General features: G+C 37.2%; 1 protein-coding gene across 2 annotated transcripts in view; it reads left to right on the forward strand.

Annotated features, from left to right (window-relative positions):
• Positions 1-1,112: 1,112 nt before the first annotated feature.
• The window catches only part of LOC105045387 (protein FORGETTER 1), a 57,926-nt gene continuing 44,375 nt past the window's right edge, over positions 1,113-14,663 (forward strand). For both annotated transcript variants that reach the window (XM_010923650.4, XM_019850862.3), the window contains exons 1-7: positions 1,113-1,714; positions 6,958-7,023; positions 7,188-7,361; positions 7,471-7,601; positions 7,786-7,862; positions 11,485-11,666; positions 13,119-13,196. In XM_010923650.4, coding sequence (XP_010921952.1) covers positions 1,265-1,714; positions 6,958-7,023; positions 7,188-7,361; positions 7,471-7,601; positions 7,786-7,862; positions 11,485-11,666; positions 13,119-13,196 — 1,158 coding nt within the window. In that variant the 5' untranslated portion in view covers positions 1,113-1,264. The remainder of the gene's footprint in view (positions 1,715-6,957; positions 7,024-7,187; positions 7,362-7,470; positions 7,602-7,785; positions 7,863-11,484; positions 11,667-13,118; positions 13,197-14,663) is intronic.

Consider the following 14,663-nt stretch of genomic DNA (forward strand, 5'->3'; position numbering starts at 1 on the left):
ATATTCTCACAATCAAGGCTCCACCTCTTGTCTATTGTGTCATGAAAAATGTGGAGGATTATGAATCTCACCATGCCAGCGTCCGCTCTTCTGTTCTAGACTATATATTTCAAAATCACTAGTGAATTGTTTACCAAAAAAAAAAAAAAAAAAAAATCAGTAGGGAATTATCTTTAGGTGGCATCTGGAAGCATGTTAGAGATACTATCCAAAGTGTTGGTATTTACCTAACTCCAGATGAAGGTATATTTCCACTAGAACTGTTCTTTTGGCATCTGCCTATTCTCAGCTGGAGGAATGGAAAAATGTCCTCCTTGGTTGAAACAGAAAGGGGTAAATGTAGTGCCTCTTTGATGAATAGCATCAGAATGCCCCTGTCTAATTGAATGAAAATGGGGTCAAAACCGCTCGGCCTTCATTGAAATTTATGACAATATGAGACATTTATGGCATCCACTTTCCCAAATTGCACATTATAAATATTAATTATTGAAGCCAGCAAAGCAATTCATGAAATAATACCCTCTGTTTGCTTAGATTATTTACAGATACGAAATAAAACAACTCTTATACGAGTCTTCCGAAAATGACTTCCTAAATATTGACCTTGTCTTGGACCACATTGGAACCGGCCGGTTGCATTTCAGAGGCACAAGAATTATGTTATAAAAAAAAAAGTCTAGCTACAAAAGAGCATTCAGCAACAAAAAAAAAAAAAAAAAAAAATTCAGACAAAAATTAGTTTATGAACGTGGCCGATCCTCGTGCCTTCGTTGTCCCCCTCGCGAACGCAAATTTGCGATCAAATCTATTGCCTTTTCCAAACCCGAATGCGTTGCTGCTATTTATTTAATTAGACTCGTAATTTGTGTTTAAGGTCTAAACAAAAATAAAATTTAAATAGACGGTAAGGATCAAGGTTAATCTGGCGTGGCAGATATCCGAACATTTCCGCTTCCTTTTCCCTATTCTACCTCACACGCTCTTCCTCCACTTTCTCCTGATGGCACGTGCCATCCATTGGAACGGTACGAAAATCCCATTACTGCATCAAAAAACTGCCCCATTCGCTGAGACGTGAAGTCCGCCCCGCTCCGAAGCCAGGACAGGGAGAGAGACCGCCAAGAAAAAACCAAATCCTCCCTCTTCTCCCTCTCCCTCTCCCTCTCCCTCTCTTTAAATCGCCTCTCGCCGCTCCTTTAATCCCTTCGAATTCGCCCGACAAGCTGAGAGATAGAGAGGAGGGAGGGAGCAAGCGCGAGGAATGGGGCAGCCCTCGGGCCCGCCGGCGTCCCCACCCCTCCCGCCGCCGGCGGCGCCGCCTCCGGGAAGCTGCCAGGTCCGGTGCGCGGGGTGCCATGGGATCCTCGCGGTGGCGCCGGGGATGACCGAGTTCATTTGCCCCAAGTGCCAGCTGCCGCAGATGCTGCCGCCGGAGCTCATGGCCCCGCCGCCGCCTCGCCGGCCCCCGCCCCAGGCCCGGGGCATCGATCCGACCAAGATCCAGCTCCCCTGCGCCCGCTGCAAGGCCATCCTGAACGTCCCCCACGGCCTCGCCCGCTTCGCCTGCCCCCAGTGTGGCGTCGATCTCTCCGTCGACTTCTCCAAGCTCCAGCACTACTTAGCCGCCGCCGCCTCCTCCTCCTCCTCCTCCGTCTCCGCTGCAGCCACCCTCCCCGGACTCCCCCACGAGCCACCCGAAGAGATCAATGAGGCAATTCGATCACTACCTTTCCTCTATCTATAACGCGTTAGCTTCTGCGTTAGGTTAACGGAATTGAATCAACCCTAGCTGGCTTTGTTTGCCTTATGTCTCTTAATTATATGAAGTAACTGAATTTGAATTTAAGCTTAAAAGCTTAAAGAAATGCACAAAATAGCAGATGAAATGTGTTATAGCAACAAGGATAGTCTTGCATTCATGTAATAGCCGGATGGTATCACGCCTTCTCCCAAAGAGATGAGTGCTCAAGTCACCCATGTTTTCTCCTGGTTCCTTTTCTTCTTCTTCTTCATCTTTGGGGCGCCGGGGGGAGGGGGGGTGTGGTGGGTGGGTGGGGGAGGAGATCTAAGTTATCTCTATTCTATCAACAAACAGGGCATGGGTTTGTATTCGCTAGAGGATTTAATCTTAGTATATGGAAATAATAAAAACTGAAAAAAACATCTTTAGGTATTTCCTTTTGAAATTTACATATTACACGGCTTACACATAAAGAGTTGTATCTAATGGTTAACATGTTGTGCACAAAATTTAGGAAAATATGAGGCTGACAATTTAAATTTTAGTTTTAGAACTGTTTATCTTATAATATGTTACTTGTAACTGTTATGGTATTGTTCGCTATTGACAGAATGTGTTTGTATCTTCCTAGAATCATGCTAGATAAAACCTTACTTTATTAAATATAAAATAAATTTATGGTTTATTAAAAGATCAGTTAATGGATAATGACATCCATCATGCATATTTAGGCCTATTTGTGACAAGTGTATGCAATCTCCCTCCTTTACCTTATCAGCTATTCCTCCCATACATATGGATTGGCTCTGTGCACCAAAGTAGGATTATTGAGTTCTTACAATTGTCTATAGAGTCCTCTTGACATTAACTCTCGCTATGTAGATTTACTAGCAAAGGTAGCTTTTAGTAAGAGAAGAGCCTGCTGCAGTATTTCCAAAAGGAAGCTAACTCATTTGCCAAGCTGTGTAAACTCATGTAGCCAAGGAGTGATTTATTTATTCTAGACTTGAACAATTCCTAGGTGATGAGAGAAGAAGGTTGTTTCCTAGGATATGTTTGTATTTGTATATAAAAAGCTAAAGACATACAGGAGATTCTTGACAAGTAATGAGGTTTCTAGGTGATAAAGATCATGTATGAAGCAATTGTGATGCTAATTGGTTATAGAGATTTTTGATGCTAGCTGTCCTGAAACTTTTATGTGGATAAATTATGGATCCTAAGCAGTCAAGCTGAAGGTAAAAAAAAAGAGTTTGGGATGTCTCTAAAATTCCGCTGCTGTTAAGGGTTGGTAGGATGCATGGGCTAGGGTTCTTTATTTTTTGACATGGGAGGGGCTGTATAACATGTTTTGAGAAGACAAAGCAAATTTTCTTTTTCCTCTGAGATAAATAGGGAGTTCTTTGAGGATGTATTTGGTTGGATGGCATTAGGGCTTGTGGATTCTCTCTATCAAGAGACCACAGCTTGGTCTTGAAGTTTTGGAGGCTAGAGCTTAATGGACATGTCTTCTTATATCGATTAACAATAGCATATCTATGAATTACTTGGCACTTGAAAAAATTGTTTGGAACCAAAGGAGGCAACCACCTGCATCTATTGCAATTTTATTTTGCTTTGAGTAGTGTTTTTGGCAATAGCCATAGTCTTACATTATGTTTGGTTCGTAGGAGTGAAAAAGAATCACAATGGGAACAAAAATGGAATGGGCATAGAAGATAGGAATCAGAACCATGACTACCATTCCACTGTTTGGTCATGCATAAAGCAGTCCATGAAAGGGAAATAGCAATGTCATTCTAATATTTAATTTAGCTTGGTATACTGCAGAATGAAATTAATTATATATTAAATTTTTGATTACATCCTTGACTAAGAGTTAAAATCAAATTTTAGAATAGTCACCACTATGATTTTTTTGATGCCTCCTAGTATATTGTATTTATTGAAAACTGGCTTTTATATAAAAATCATTATAATGTCATAATGGGCATTATTTTACATTTTCTTTGTTCATCCTAGTAAGATTATTCTTTAATTCAAATGTTAGTGAAACTATTTATTCTTATTTTATATATAAATGCTGCTAAATCAATTAATACAAAATATACCACTATTCTTATTTTATTCCATAAGTACTAATTACTCTGTCCCAAACATAACATTCCCATTCCAATTGGAATGACCGTTTCTCCCATTTTAAGAGCAGAATTATGCTCTTCTGTTTACGTAAATGGTGATTCCAAGTAAGTTTTGATTCTATTACTTGTGCAAACCAAATCAAAGCTAGGGTTCCTATTCCATTCCAGGCATAGTTCTGAAAACCTAATGTAGAACTGGTCTTTCTTGTGCATTTAAACAGAAACACCCAACTTGTGGTAAAAAAGGGAAATACTAGGAAACAATGCCTCAAATTCTTTAAGTTCAGTTGGAAAAGAGAGGAAGAATAAGAAATTTAATAGACAGTTCAGACTTGGACAAGATATGGAATCTTATAATGCATACAATGTCTTTTCTCATCGAGGGCATTGGACCAAGAACCATTCACATCTCTATATCTGTGGCAGCCCTGTGTGCTTTCACAATAAGTCCCTTACCATTTTGCTAACAAGGAGCTGTTAGGTCTTTGTATATGGGATGCTACCTCTCTTTCATGGTAATGTATATGATGATAGCACTCAACAACCCTAAATGCTAGCTTTTGTAGATGCTCCCTCGGGGGTTAATTGTGGTACTTGGTGACTTAAGGGTAGTGAACATGTAAATTAATTATTTAATAGATTCAAGTGTTTGCAAGCATTGTGATAATCATAAAACAGCACTAACATTAGCTTAAGGTGTACACTACCGAGGGACACTTTTGCTAGTTTAGATAGACTTTGGTTCTATATCATACAATGACATGATTTTGTAAGGTAATCACTTTTACTAGTAAAGTAGGCTGCTTAGTAACGTGCATTGCAGCAGATATATCTGCACTAACAAAAAAACAAATTTATTTCACTGCATGCCATACACCAAGACGTGCAGTCTTCGCTAAATTCTAGACCAAATTCATTCTCTTGAGTCTTGTCAAATCAGCCTTCTCGCATTGCTAAATGGTATCCTAATTTATATTAGTCTATTACACACCTCTAAGTGTTGGTCTGTTTGCTTTTTTGTGGTATGGTACGTACCAGGCTGCATGATGTATAATGGTAGTGGCCAATATGTGCAACGTCCCATATATGCCGGCCATCCAACACATTTCAGGCCTCGTGGGACTTATATATTTATAGTCAGACCTATTAAATTTGACCAGTTCATTTATTGGGATTTAGTATTGGTCACCCCTCTATTACATCTTGTTAGTATCTGGAGTTTTGTAATTTTTATTGTATCCAATGCATTGCTAATATGTTAATCTGTATCGGAGGCTTTGTTATGTAGTGTATTCTGCATGTGCATGCCCTATTTATAAGTATTGAACACATGTTCTTAGCATGGTTTAATGTATTAAATTAATTAGATGGTTTAAGAATCATGCCTGGTTAGTCAGATCCTGTGTATTTCCTTCTAGGAAGCAATTAAAAGTGGCCTGTGCACAAAGAAAAAAAAATATTTTCAGTAGTATTTTTGGCATTCTGGTGGTGTAGCTTGTAACAATGTTGTGTACCTTTCTATATTGGTGTGTGCTGAGCATGCATTGTGTTATGATAAACGCACCAAACCTCCCTAACCATTGTTTTGTAGTGTTAGTTTTGTTGATCTTACTTTAAAGATCAATGTACCAAATTTTTCTTAACATTCTATGTTTTCAATTTCTCACAATTTATACAATTGCAGCATATTATAATATTTGAATTGCTTCATGCTATTGCAAAAAATATTACAATCATGGTTCACTGAACTGCACCGTACCGACGGCTAACTAGTATAGTTTGAGCATTCGATTCAGAACACCAACGAAAACGGAGTGAGGAAGAAGGAAAGACAGGAAGAGAGAGAGAGGTGGGAGAAAAGGAGGGGGAAAGGTCGGAGGTGTCCGACAGTGGCCCACTAAGGCCTTCGGGGCTCCATGGTCCTTTGCGAGATACGAAAAAAGAGAGATATAGAGAAAGAGGAAGGGATAGAAGAGTACTGTGGCGGATCCAGAATTTTTGTTTTGTGGAGTCAATATAAAATAAAGGACAAATAATACGAATACTGAAAACTAAATAGAGTGTAGTATTGTTTCTACATCAACAAAAACACATTAAAATTCTTTATTTTTACAATTATCCTCTATGACTTTTCATATTTTGAAAATGATACATGATAGTGGTATATTGAGTTATTAAAGAGAGAGACTGTGGGTCATAATTATTTTTATTATGTGATCTTTTTTATCCTTTACTTTCAAAATTTTACATAGGTTATGGGATCAATTCATAAATTTAATGTGGTCAATTTTAATTTTTCTTAGTAGTATGTATATATGTTTAATATTTTTAAATTTTTGACCCCACATTTCTTAACATGGATCTGCCACTGGAAGAGTAGTGAGGGGAAGGAAGCGGTGAGGTTGCCGTGGCCGCCGGACGGTCCAAATCTGTCCCACGGTCGTCGTGGGTTTGAAACAAGGGCGTCGCCCTTGTTTCATCGCCTTCTTTTAAATAGGGGCGGCCCTCTGGCGGCCTCCCCACCTCCTTCCTCATACTCCTTTTCCTTGCCTTTCCCCCCTCTTTATCTCTCTTTGTTCTCATTTCCTCTAATGGAGGACCGCGGAACCGAGGTCTCCCCGGTTCATCCCTTATTTCTGTGTTGGTTCGGGCCTCGTATGGACAGGGGTATATCGATTTGTACCATCAGTCGGCCGGTGTGGGGTCCGATTCAAAGTCGGCAATCTTTGATTACAACGCTTGCTAATTGAGGGACACTTTTATTTATGTTGGATGGCTAAGAGGACTGGTTATGTCATGCTTGTTCTAGTGGCTTTTTTAATGTGTTCTGATGTCTGTCATTGTTGTGATGCATGGATGCGCCCTCATTACCAAGAAAGTGAAGAATTTTAGATTTCACAAGTTCCTTGGTGAAGTTTTACACCTTTTTCTTTTTTAATTATTTGGTTGCTTGTAATGATTTAAATCAGCTTCACTGGTTGTGAAAGGTTTTTCACTTGTCAAGTTCCTGAAATGTTTAGCTTTTCATTGACATATAAGCTTATTTTTTCCCACCATGATGTGGTCATTTAGGTTGCAATTGATGTGGAACGTGAAGAAGATGAGGGTGGTACTGTTGGTGAAACCTTTACAGATTATGTAAGTACAATTGGTTTGGGCATTTCCTTCCAGATCTTTGGAAAGTAAATATTTTCCAATTTTATATACTTGTGCCATTAATATCGTTTTTCTTCTGTTGATTATTTGTTGAACTGTATAAAGCCTTCAAATTACATGTCCCCTATTTGTGGATTTGTTTACAGCGGCCTCCCAAGCTATCTCTTGGTGATCCCCATCCAGATCCTGTTGTGGAAACATCTTCCTTGTCAGCTGTGCAGCCCCCGGAACCAACATATGATCTGAAAATTATGGATGAGCTGGAGAAGTCTAACGCGCTGTCATGCTTGCAAATAGAAACAATAGTGTATGCTTGTCAGGTTATTTTTCTTTTCCCTTTCAATTAGCAAATTTTAAGTAGCAAATTTTAAGCTGCTTTGATATGTGCTGCTGGACGTTACCACAATAGCATCTATTCATATATGGCAGAAGCACCTTCACCATCTCCAAAATGGTTCAAGAGCAGGATTCTTCATCGGTGATGGAGCTGGTGTTGGTAAAGGTCGAACCATTGCTGGGCTGATCTGGGAAAATTGGCAACATGGGAGACATAAAGCATTGTAAGCATTTTATGAAAGGAAGTTTCCTGTGTTAACTTTGTTCTGTTAAAGATTCCCAGTATAATGGTTATTTATATCTTTTTCATTGTCCTTTTGTTTTAGAATGCTCTCTTTTAAGATTATCACTTTACTGTTAATTTCTTTCTTTCTATTTTTTAGTTCTCCTTGTAATGGCCTTTTGCAGGTGGGTTTCTGTTGGTTCTGACTTAAAGTTTGATGCACGTAGAGATTTAGATGATGTTGGTGCTACATGTATTGAAGGTATAAATAAAGTATAACACATTTAGTTCAAATTGTTGGTTGTAGATCCTTCTTAGTTGCTTAATATTGTCAGTTACTTATAAAAGTTTGTTTAAATTGGACTTGATACTTTTAACCATCCTACCTGCTAGGTGGCCTTCTGTGTTTTAGGCTCTGCTCTTGCATTGATTGCTTGTTTGCCTCTTACCAGAAAATTTCATGGGTTGGAATTATGTTGGCAGCTGGATTTAACACTTTCTCGAATTTAAATGCATGAAACGTAGCCTTGGAAAGTTGATGTTATATGTGTTGTTGATTATATGTCAATTCCATGGTACATTTTTTGCTCTATTAGACAGAGACCTTCAAGTTTTATTTTATCGTAGCATAAGGTTTTAAGTAATTTTTGCCAAAACATATATTTTTAAATTCATAAGAGGATTTGATCTAGTCAAATCATCAGATAAGATTGTGGAGCATAAAATTTGTGGAAATTGCTGACGTATGCTTATCCTGAAAATTGTATAAAATAAAATGTCGTTAAAGTGGTTTTTGAGTAAATTTATTGCATTATTATTATTATTATTTTCTGAATGTGCTATGTGGCAATCAAAGAGAATAGATCATGGTAGTTCTATTCATGGTTTTTGAAAGTTAAAATATTTAATGCATGTGCTCAGAAGTGAACAATGTAAGGCTTATGTGAGTTTAAGTTTCCCTCATCTCTCTCTATGTTTGTGCATCTGAGTGTGCTTGTTTTGCTGTCTGGAACTACTTTCAATTCCAATTATCCTTATCTCTTAGCTCAATTATATCCTTTATATTTTTTATGGTGATCTCTCTATGCCATTTCATCCCTTCTTTGGTTTTTTGAAATTCTGCTGCTGCTTTTCAAAGGAAAAATAATTCTATTTTAGCAAGTACATATTTTGCTCTTTCTCCTGGTCATCTGGATGAAAGTCTCCGATAGTTTTAAATTTCTGATTCTTATTTTGGTTAGATTTTCATGAGTTTGGTTCAGTATTATCACTGGTTTGTGATGCCTGGACTGTACAACTACTGGATGATAATGGTGAGTCTTTTATGAGAATACTTTATTTGATTTAGCATGGACTTGGAGAACTTGAGATGTCTGCGTGATATTTTTTTTTTTATTTTGCATTAGAAACAAAAGCCAAGCTTTTTTCTTTTTAGCTAGGAGAAGATTCTGTATGCTTCCTGTATCAAAGATCTGAAATTATCTAACAAATTTCCTAGTTCATCTCTGACACTGGGTTTGTATGCCTACTATCAAACCTTTTAAGAGAATATCATCAAGCTTAGTTATTGCGGCTTTTCCCATGGGAATTTGATCTCTCAAATTACATGTAGTGGTTTGGGCATCAAATTTGCTGACAAACCTTAAGGATGCTACTCTGCTTGCTCTTTCGGCTTTGATTCATTTAAGGTAGCTATGGAGTTGAAATTAGTGAATTATAGTTTCCCATTCTCATCAAATTAACATATTTGTCTTTAGAAGTGGGGAACTTAAAGAACCAATGGTTTTTGGATGGTATAGGTGAAGAGGAACCCATAGGTTTCATGCACCACAAACAACTTCAGTAATCTTTTTTTCTTCCATGAGAGAAAAATGGCTTAACCATTCATAGGCCAAGAACAATCAAGTTGTATCATATCAGATCTCATCTTATTCTATGTACAAGCATGCACATGCGGGCACGCATGTGTGCTTGCCTGTATGCATGCTTGAAATTATGTTTCTACAAACATGTTCACATTTCATATGAAATACCATAAACTTGCAATTATTTAAGTATATGGCATCCTTTTACACGGCCCTACTTGCTTGGGTACCTGACAAGCGTGCATGGTTTGTGTGCGTGTTTATATGCATGACTGCATGCTATCATGTCTCTGTGAAGACATGCATGAAGTATGGAATAGTCCTATAATTGTGTAGCACTCTAGCATCCTTATGATTATCCAGTACCCTTTATCACTGCTCTGCAAACTGAGCTTCTGGTTTTGAGAGCAGCAAAAGCTTTGAGCATGTGATAGTTGAGACAGCATTTGGTGAAAGATGCCATTTGGTTGCTCGCTGAAGGAACATACACGAGCTCATTACTGTTGCTTTCTCATAGATAAGGTAGTAATTTGTCTTGATGTACTGTCTATTAGAATGGTTCAGCAATCTTTGCAGCTCTTTGATTATGCAAAGCGAATTTGCTGTTCAGTGTGGCTAATGCAGTATAGTGTGTCCTAGAACTATAAGCTTTATGGAGGTGGCAGAAGGGAATGGTACTCTGCAACTTGTAGTTTGGTGCATGAACAAAAATTTAGATACATGAATCTTTCCATTTTGGAACTGCAAATACAAATACATGGTGTGACAAAGAATTGTTGGATTTAATGATAAAAAAAAAAATTATTTTCATCTGATGGGAATGTACATCAACTGCATGAGGATTGTGCAATTCGAGAAACATCATATTGCCATTAGATTCAAATTAAAAATCTGCAACAAATGTTGTCGATTAAGCTGTCTTTGGATGTATTAATTTTAAGTGCCTTTTTCCTTTTTGCTGAAATTGCTGTAAGTTTTATAAATGCTACCTTTATCCGGATTCCCCGTTTGCTTCCAATATAGAGGTGGCCATATCCTTTCTAATTGGTGATATCTACTTCGGTTAGATTTTGTAAGCATTTCTCTTGTTCAGATTTAAGCCTATTTGAATATTTGCTGCAAGCTGCAACCGACAGTCGGGAATCAGGATAGTTGAGAAAAATTTTAGTTCTTTTCTGGCAAATTCAATATTGCTCCTTAACCTAAGGTGAACATTTCAAGTGTATCTCTTTTTTCTCTTGCTTTACTTATTTCTTCTTCCTCTTCATAATTCAAACCAAAATTAGACTTTAGATGTAATATTTGTGTAAGTTCAGAATCAAAACTTAATATATGTCATTTCTCTTTCATTAACTTATTATAAACCTAGTCCTATTTACCCTAGATTGCATTTAGTTTCTATTTCTGTAACATGTTTCTGCATATTTTTGTCTTTTCTTCTGTGAAAACCACTGTAACTGTCGTTTTTCACTTGGGTTAAACTTATAAATTCAGGTAAATCCTGTGATTGGAAGGCCTTGTCTGGGCTTACATCACATGTTTAGTTTTGCTTGTTGCTGTCATTTCTTCTCTTCAGATATTATAATATGCAAAAGAAGTGATTTTATATGATTGGAAGGAATATGCTTTATGTAAAGCAATAAAAGACGAACATTACGCCAATATATATATTAAACCAAAAACAATCTTGTGAGTGTGGGCCTTGCACAACAGTAATGTTACTTCATCGTAACCTGGGTGTTATGGGTTTGAAATACGGCAACAGCCTCTCTGCATGCAGAGATAAGGCTATGCATATCTGACCTTCCCAAGATCATATAGTGGCAAGAGCCTTGTTCACTAGGATGCCCTTTTTTTACCAAGTTTATTCTTTTGTGTTTGGATATTAGCTACTTATTTTTTTCCTTCAGTGCCAAACATGCTTGTTTTTTATCTCATAATGGGTGTAGAGATTGTACGAAAGATTAACATGTCTGAGATTCTTAGAATTATGAAGCAAATCTAAATTCTTTTTTGCAGTACATGCTCTGAACAAGCTTCCTTACTCTAAGCTTGACTCTAAGGCTGTTGGCATCAAGGATGGAGTGGTATTTTTAACATACAGTAGCTTGATAGCATCATCTGAAAAAGGCCGTTCTCGTTTACAGCAGTTGGTGCAGTGGTGTGGATCAGAGTTTGATGGTCTTTTGGTCTTTGATGAGGTATCACAACTTATATGCAAGCATATGATACTTAAGCATGCAACCCATACATACAAGTATGTATATAAATACAAATCTGCATATTATAAGTGCATATGTGTGTGTGTGTGTGTGTGTGTGTGTGTGCATTCATGCGTGCGTGCGTGCGTGTGTGTGTGTAAATATAAATACATATACATATATATATATATCTTTGTGTATTAACATACAATAGTTTGCATATATGTCTGCATATGCACATACACATATACATGCATTAAATTCATTAAATTTGTATGTATGTATGTTTGCTTGATGCATCTATGCATATCAAATGATTTCAGGCCTGTTCAATTTGCCCTTTTTTAATATTGTTAAAATTTGCATTTAAATTTTAGTCATTTGGGGAATTTCAATGTGTTGAACTCTGGGTGCCCTTTCCTGTGGCAGATCCAGGATTGGACCCTTTTTTTTGGAAATGGAGGGCGCCTTTTTTTTTTTTTTCCGGGGGCCGGGGGGGCGGGGGGGGGGGCGGTCAGAAGAATCTTAATAATATCAAGTTGCTACTTTAAAATAAAGATTTAACTCAAAAGTTACTTGATCTAGATTGCATCAATCAAATTTTATGTTGAACATAGTGTCTTAATCCATAATCCATCTTAGAAACTCAACCAATGGTTTGGCTGCTTCCTTGTTCAAATGCACTAATGCAGTTGAAGTCTCATAGCTGCATTGTTTTATATAGAAAAAAAAAGTAAGAAACCCTACAATCCCTGAATGCTGCTCTCAGGAACATTAACATAGATGCAATATCTACCAAAATTAAATAAGAACCTAATCAAATAGATAATAGTTCCATCATTGTAGTAGAACCGCTTAAAATCTACTTTTGTAGCACCCAATCCATATTTTGTAAATAATGAAGGTATATATTAATGCAAGAGAAGGTAAAGGTTTTCCATCGTAATTTTTTGGATAATAGGGACAAAGATGATGAAATAATAAACAACATATAAGATATAAGGAAGAAAAGGACGATCTTCTAGTATGGGAGGACACTTACCTTTGACGTAATGATCCACCATCAAAACTACGAGAGAGAGAGAGAGAGAGAGAGAGAGAGAGAGCATTGATGTCCTTATTTATTTGAAATAATATTAATGCAACTTTCTAAAATTGGTTGATGTATAATTAAGAACTGATTAGAATTTAAATTAGTAAATTTAGATTTTTCATATTTGATTAGGACTGTTAAAATTCAAAAATTGAATGAAAAGATGGAGGGTTGGAGACTACTAAAAGAGTAGGAACCTATGAGATTAGCTTGGGGATGGAAACCATAAATGGGTTTTATGGAATCTAGTGGGGACATTGCCCTCCCCCATCCCAACCCCCTCCTGGATCAGCCACTGGCCCTTTCTATCTCAGATGTTGATATCTTTGGAATAATATGTATTGATTTATTTTATGCAGTGTCACAAGGCCAAAAATTTGATCCCAGAGGCAGGAGGACAGGCTACCCGTACAGGCGAAGCAGTTCTTGAAATTCAGGTCAATGTTGTAGACAGAAATATCAGAATCTAAATATTGCATTATAACCTGCTAGCTTATTTTATTCTACTGAACTTGAAGTTGAAGTCTACAAAGCAGTATTTATATTGTAGCATGATTTTATTGCTCCAATTAGTCTTCCAAAGCAGATTCAATACTGTAATACAAGTTAATATAAAAAGTGTTCCTTTCTTGCAGACTTAAGTTTTTTAGTGATTTTGAATTGGCTTGCAGCTTATAACTTGTGGACTAGAAAAGTTGTGCTATTCCCTAAGCCAACATTGTTTTATTTCCTTTTATTCCGAAGCTCATATATTAGTTGAACTTGAACTGCAAAAATTAGGGGGTAGTTCTCCTGCCCCATCAACTGGCCTTCTGGTAGCCTCTCTCCTTAAAATGTGCCTTTCTGGGAACTTCACACTTAATCAGTGGGTTAATGTCTGTTTTACAGCTGGTTGTCATAGGCATTTTTAAACTTCTAGATGTAGCTTATTGTGTCCAGTTGATATTTTAATCGTATTTGCAGGTTAAGTCAGAGGTTATACTGTCCATAATTTTGAAGTATGCTTAATATGTAGTTATGTACACTTTATATTGATATGCTATTATTCATAGACCTAGCACATCAATATGCTTTATTTAGATGGCAAATGTAGATGCTACTTTTGAGTTTAGATTTACTATCTATTCTTGTCTTGTAGTGTTTGATTTTCAGCAAACATAGTGTGTGATAAACTTATTTATAAGAGAGTGAGGGCAGCATTTCTATGTGTAATACACTAGGAATACTCGATTGATGGATGATGTTTGTTCCCCACCCCTCCCCCTCCTCCTCCTCCTCTTCCTCTCTTCTTTTTTTCCTGATGATGTTTCCTAGACTTTATTTTGTTCTTGTGCAGATGCCATATCAGCATTTTATGTTGGACTGCTTGTTTCATACTTTATAACATGTTCTCCTTGTGCATTTATTTGCATTAGTTCAAGAGCAATCAGTTTGGTTATAAAGAAGTGATCGACTTAAGTGGAGAGAACAACTATGACCCACTGGCAGTTGGGTGTTGGAAATCCAACTCATTAGCTGACCGACTAACTCCTTGAGTGTTATGTTTCAGCATCCGCTTGTGATCAGTTGAAAATGCCCCTTATTGTATCTTAGGTTGTCATTGTTATTTTTGATATCTACATCTCTGAAATATTGTTTTTGACTTGTCTGTGCTTTTAATTCGATGTAGAATTAGATGCCCTGTTTCTAAAATGCATTCCTTTTAGTGATTGCATTTAGGATCTCCACATAGAATTAGATGCTCCCTGATGACGATGTTTGACAAAATCTCACTATTAACTCCGAGGGTATTGTGTGCAGATGTTAATATATGAATAAAAAAATGCCTACTCCATAACTAGGGGTAGAGTCGTTAATAACTGTGTCATGGTAGTAACAAGTAAATGTGAACTCATTTTACTGAT

The sequence above is a fragment of the Elaeis guineensis genome, chromosome 5, assembly GCF_000442705.2.
Source record: "Elaeis guineensis isolate ETL-2024a chromosome 5, EG11, whole genome shotgun sequence".
Classification (NCBI taxonomy): Eukaryota; Viridiplantae; Streptophyta; class Magnoliopsida; order Arecales; family Arecaceae; genus Elaeis; species Elaeis guineensis.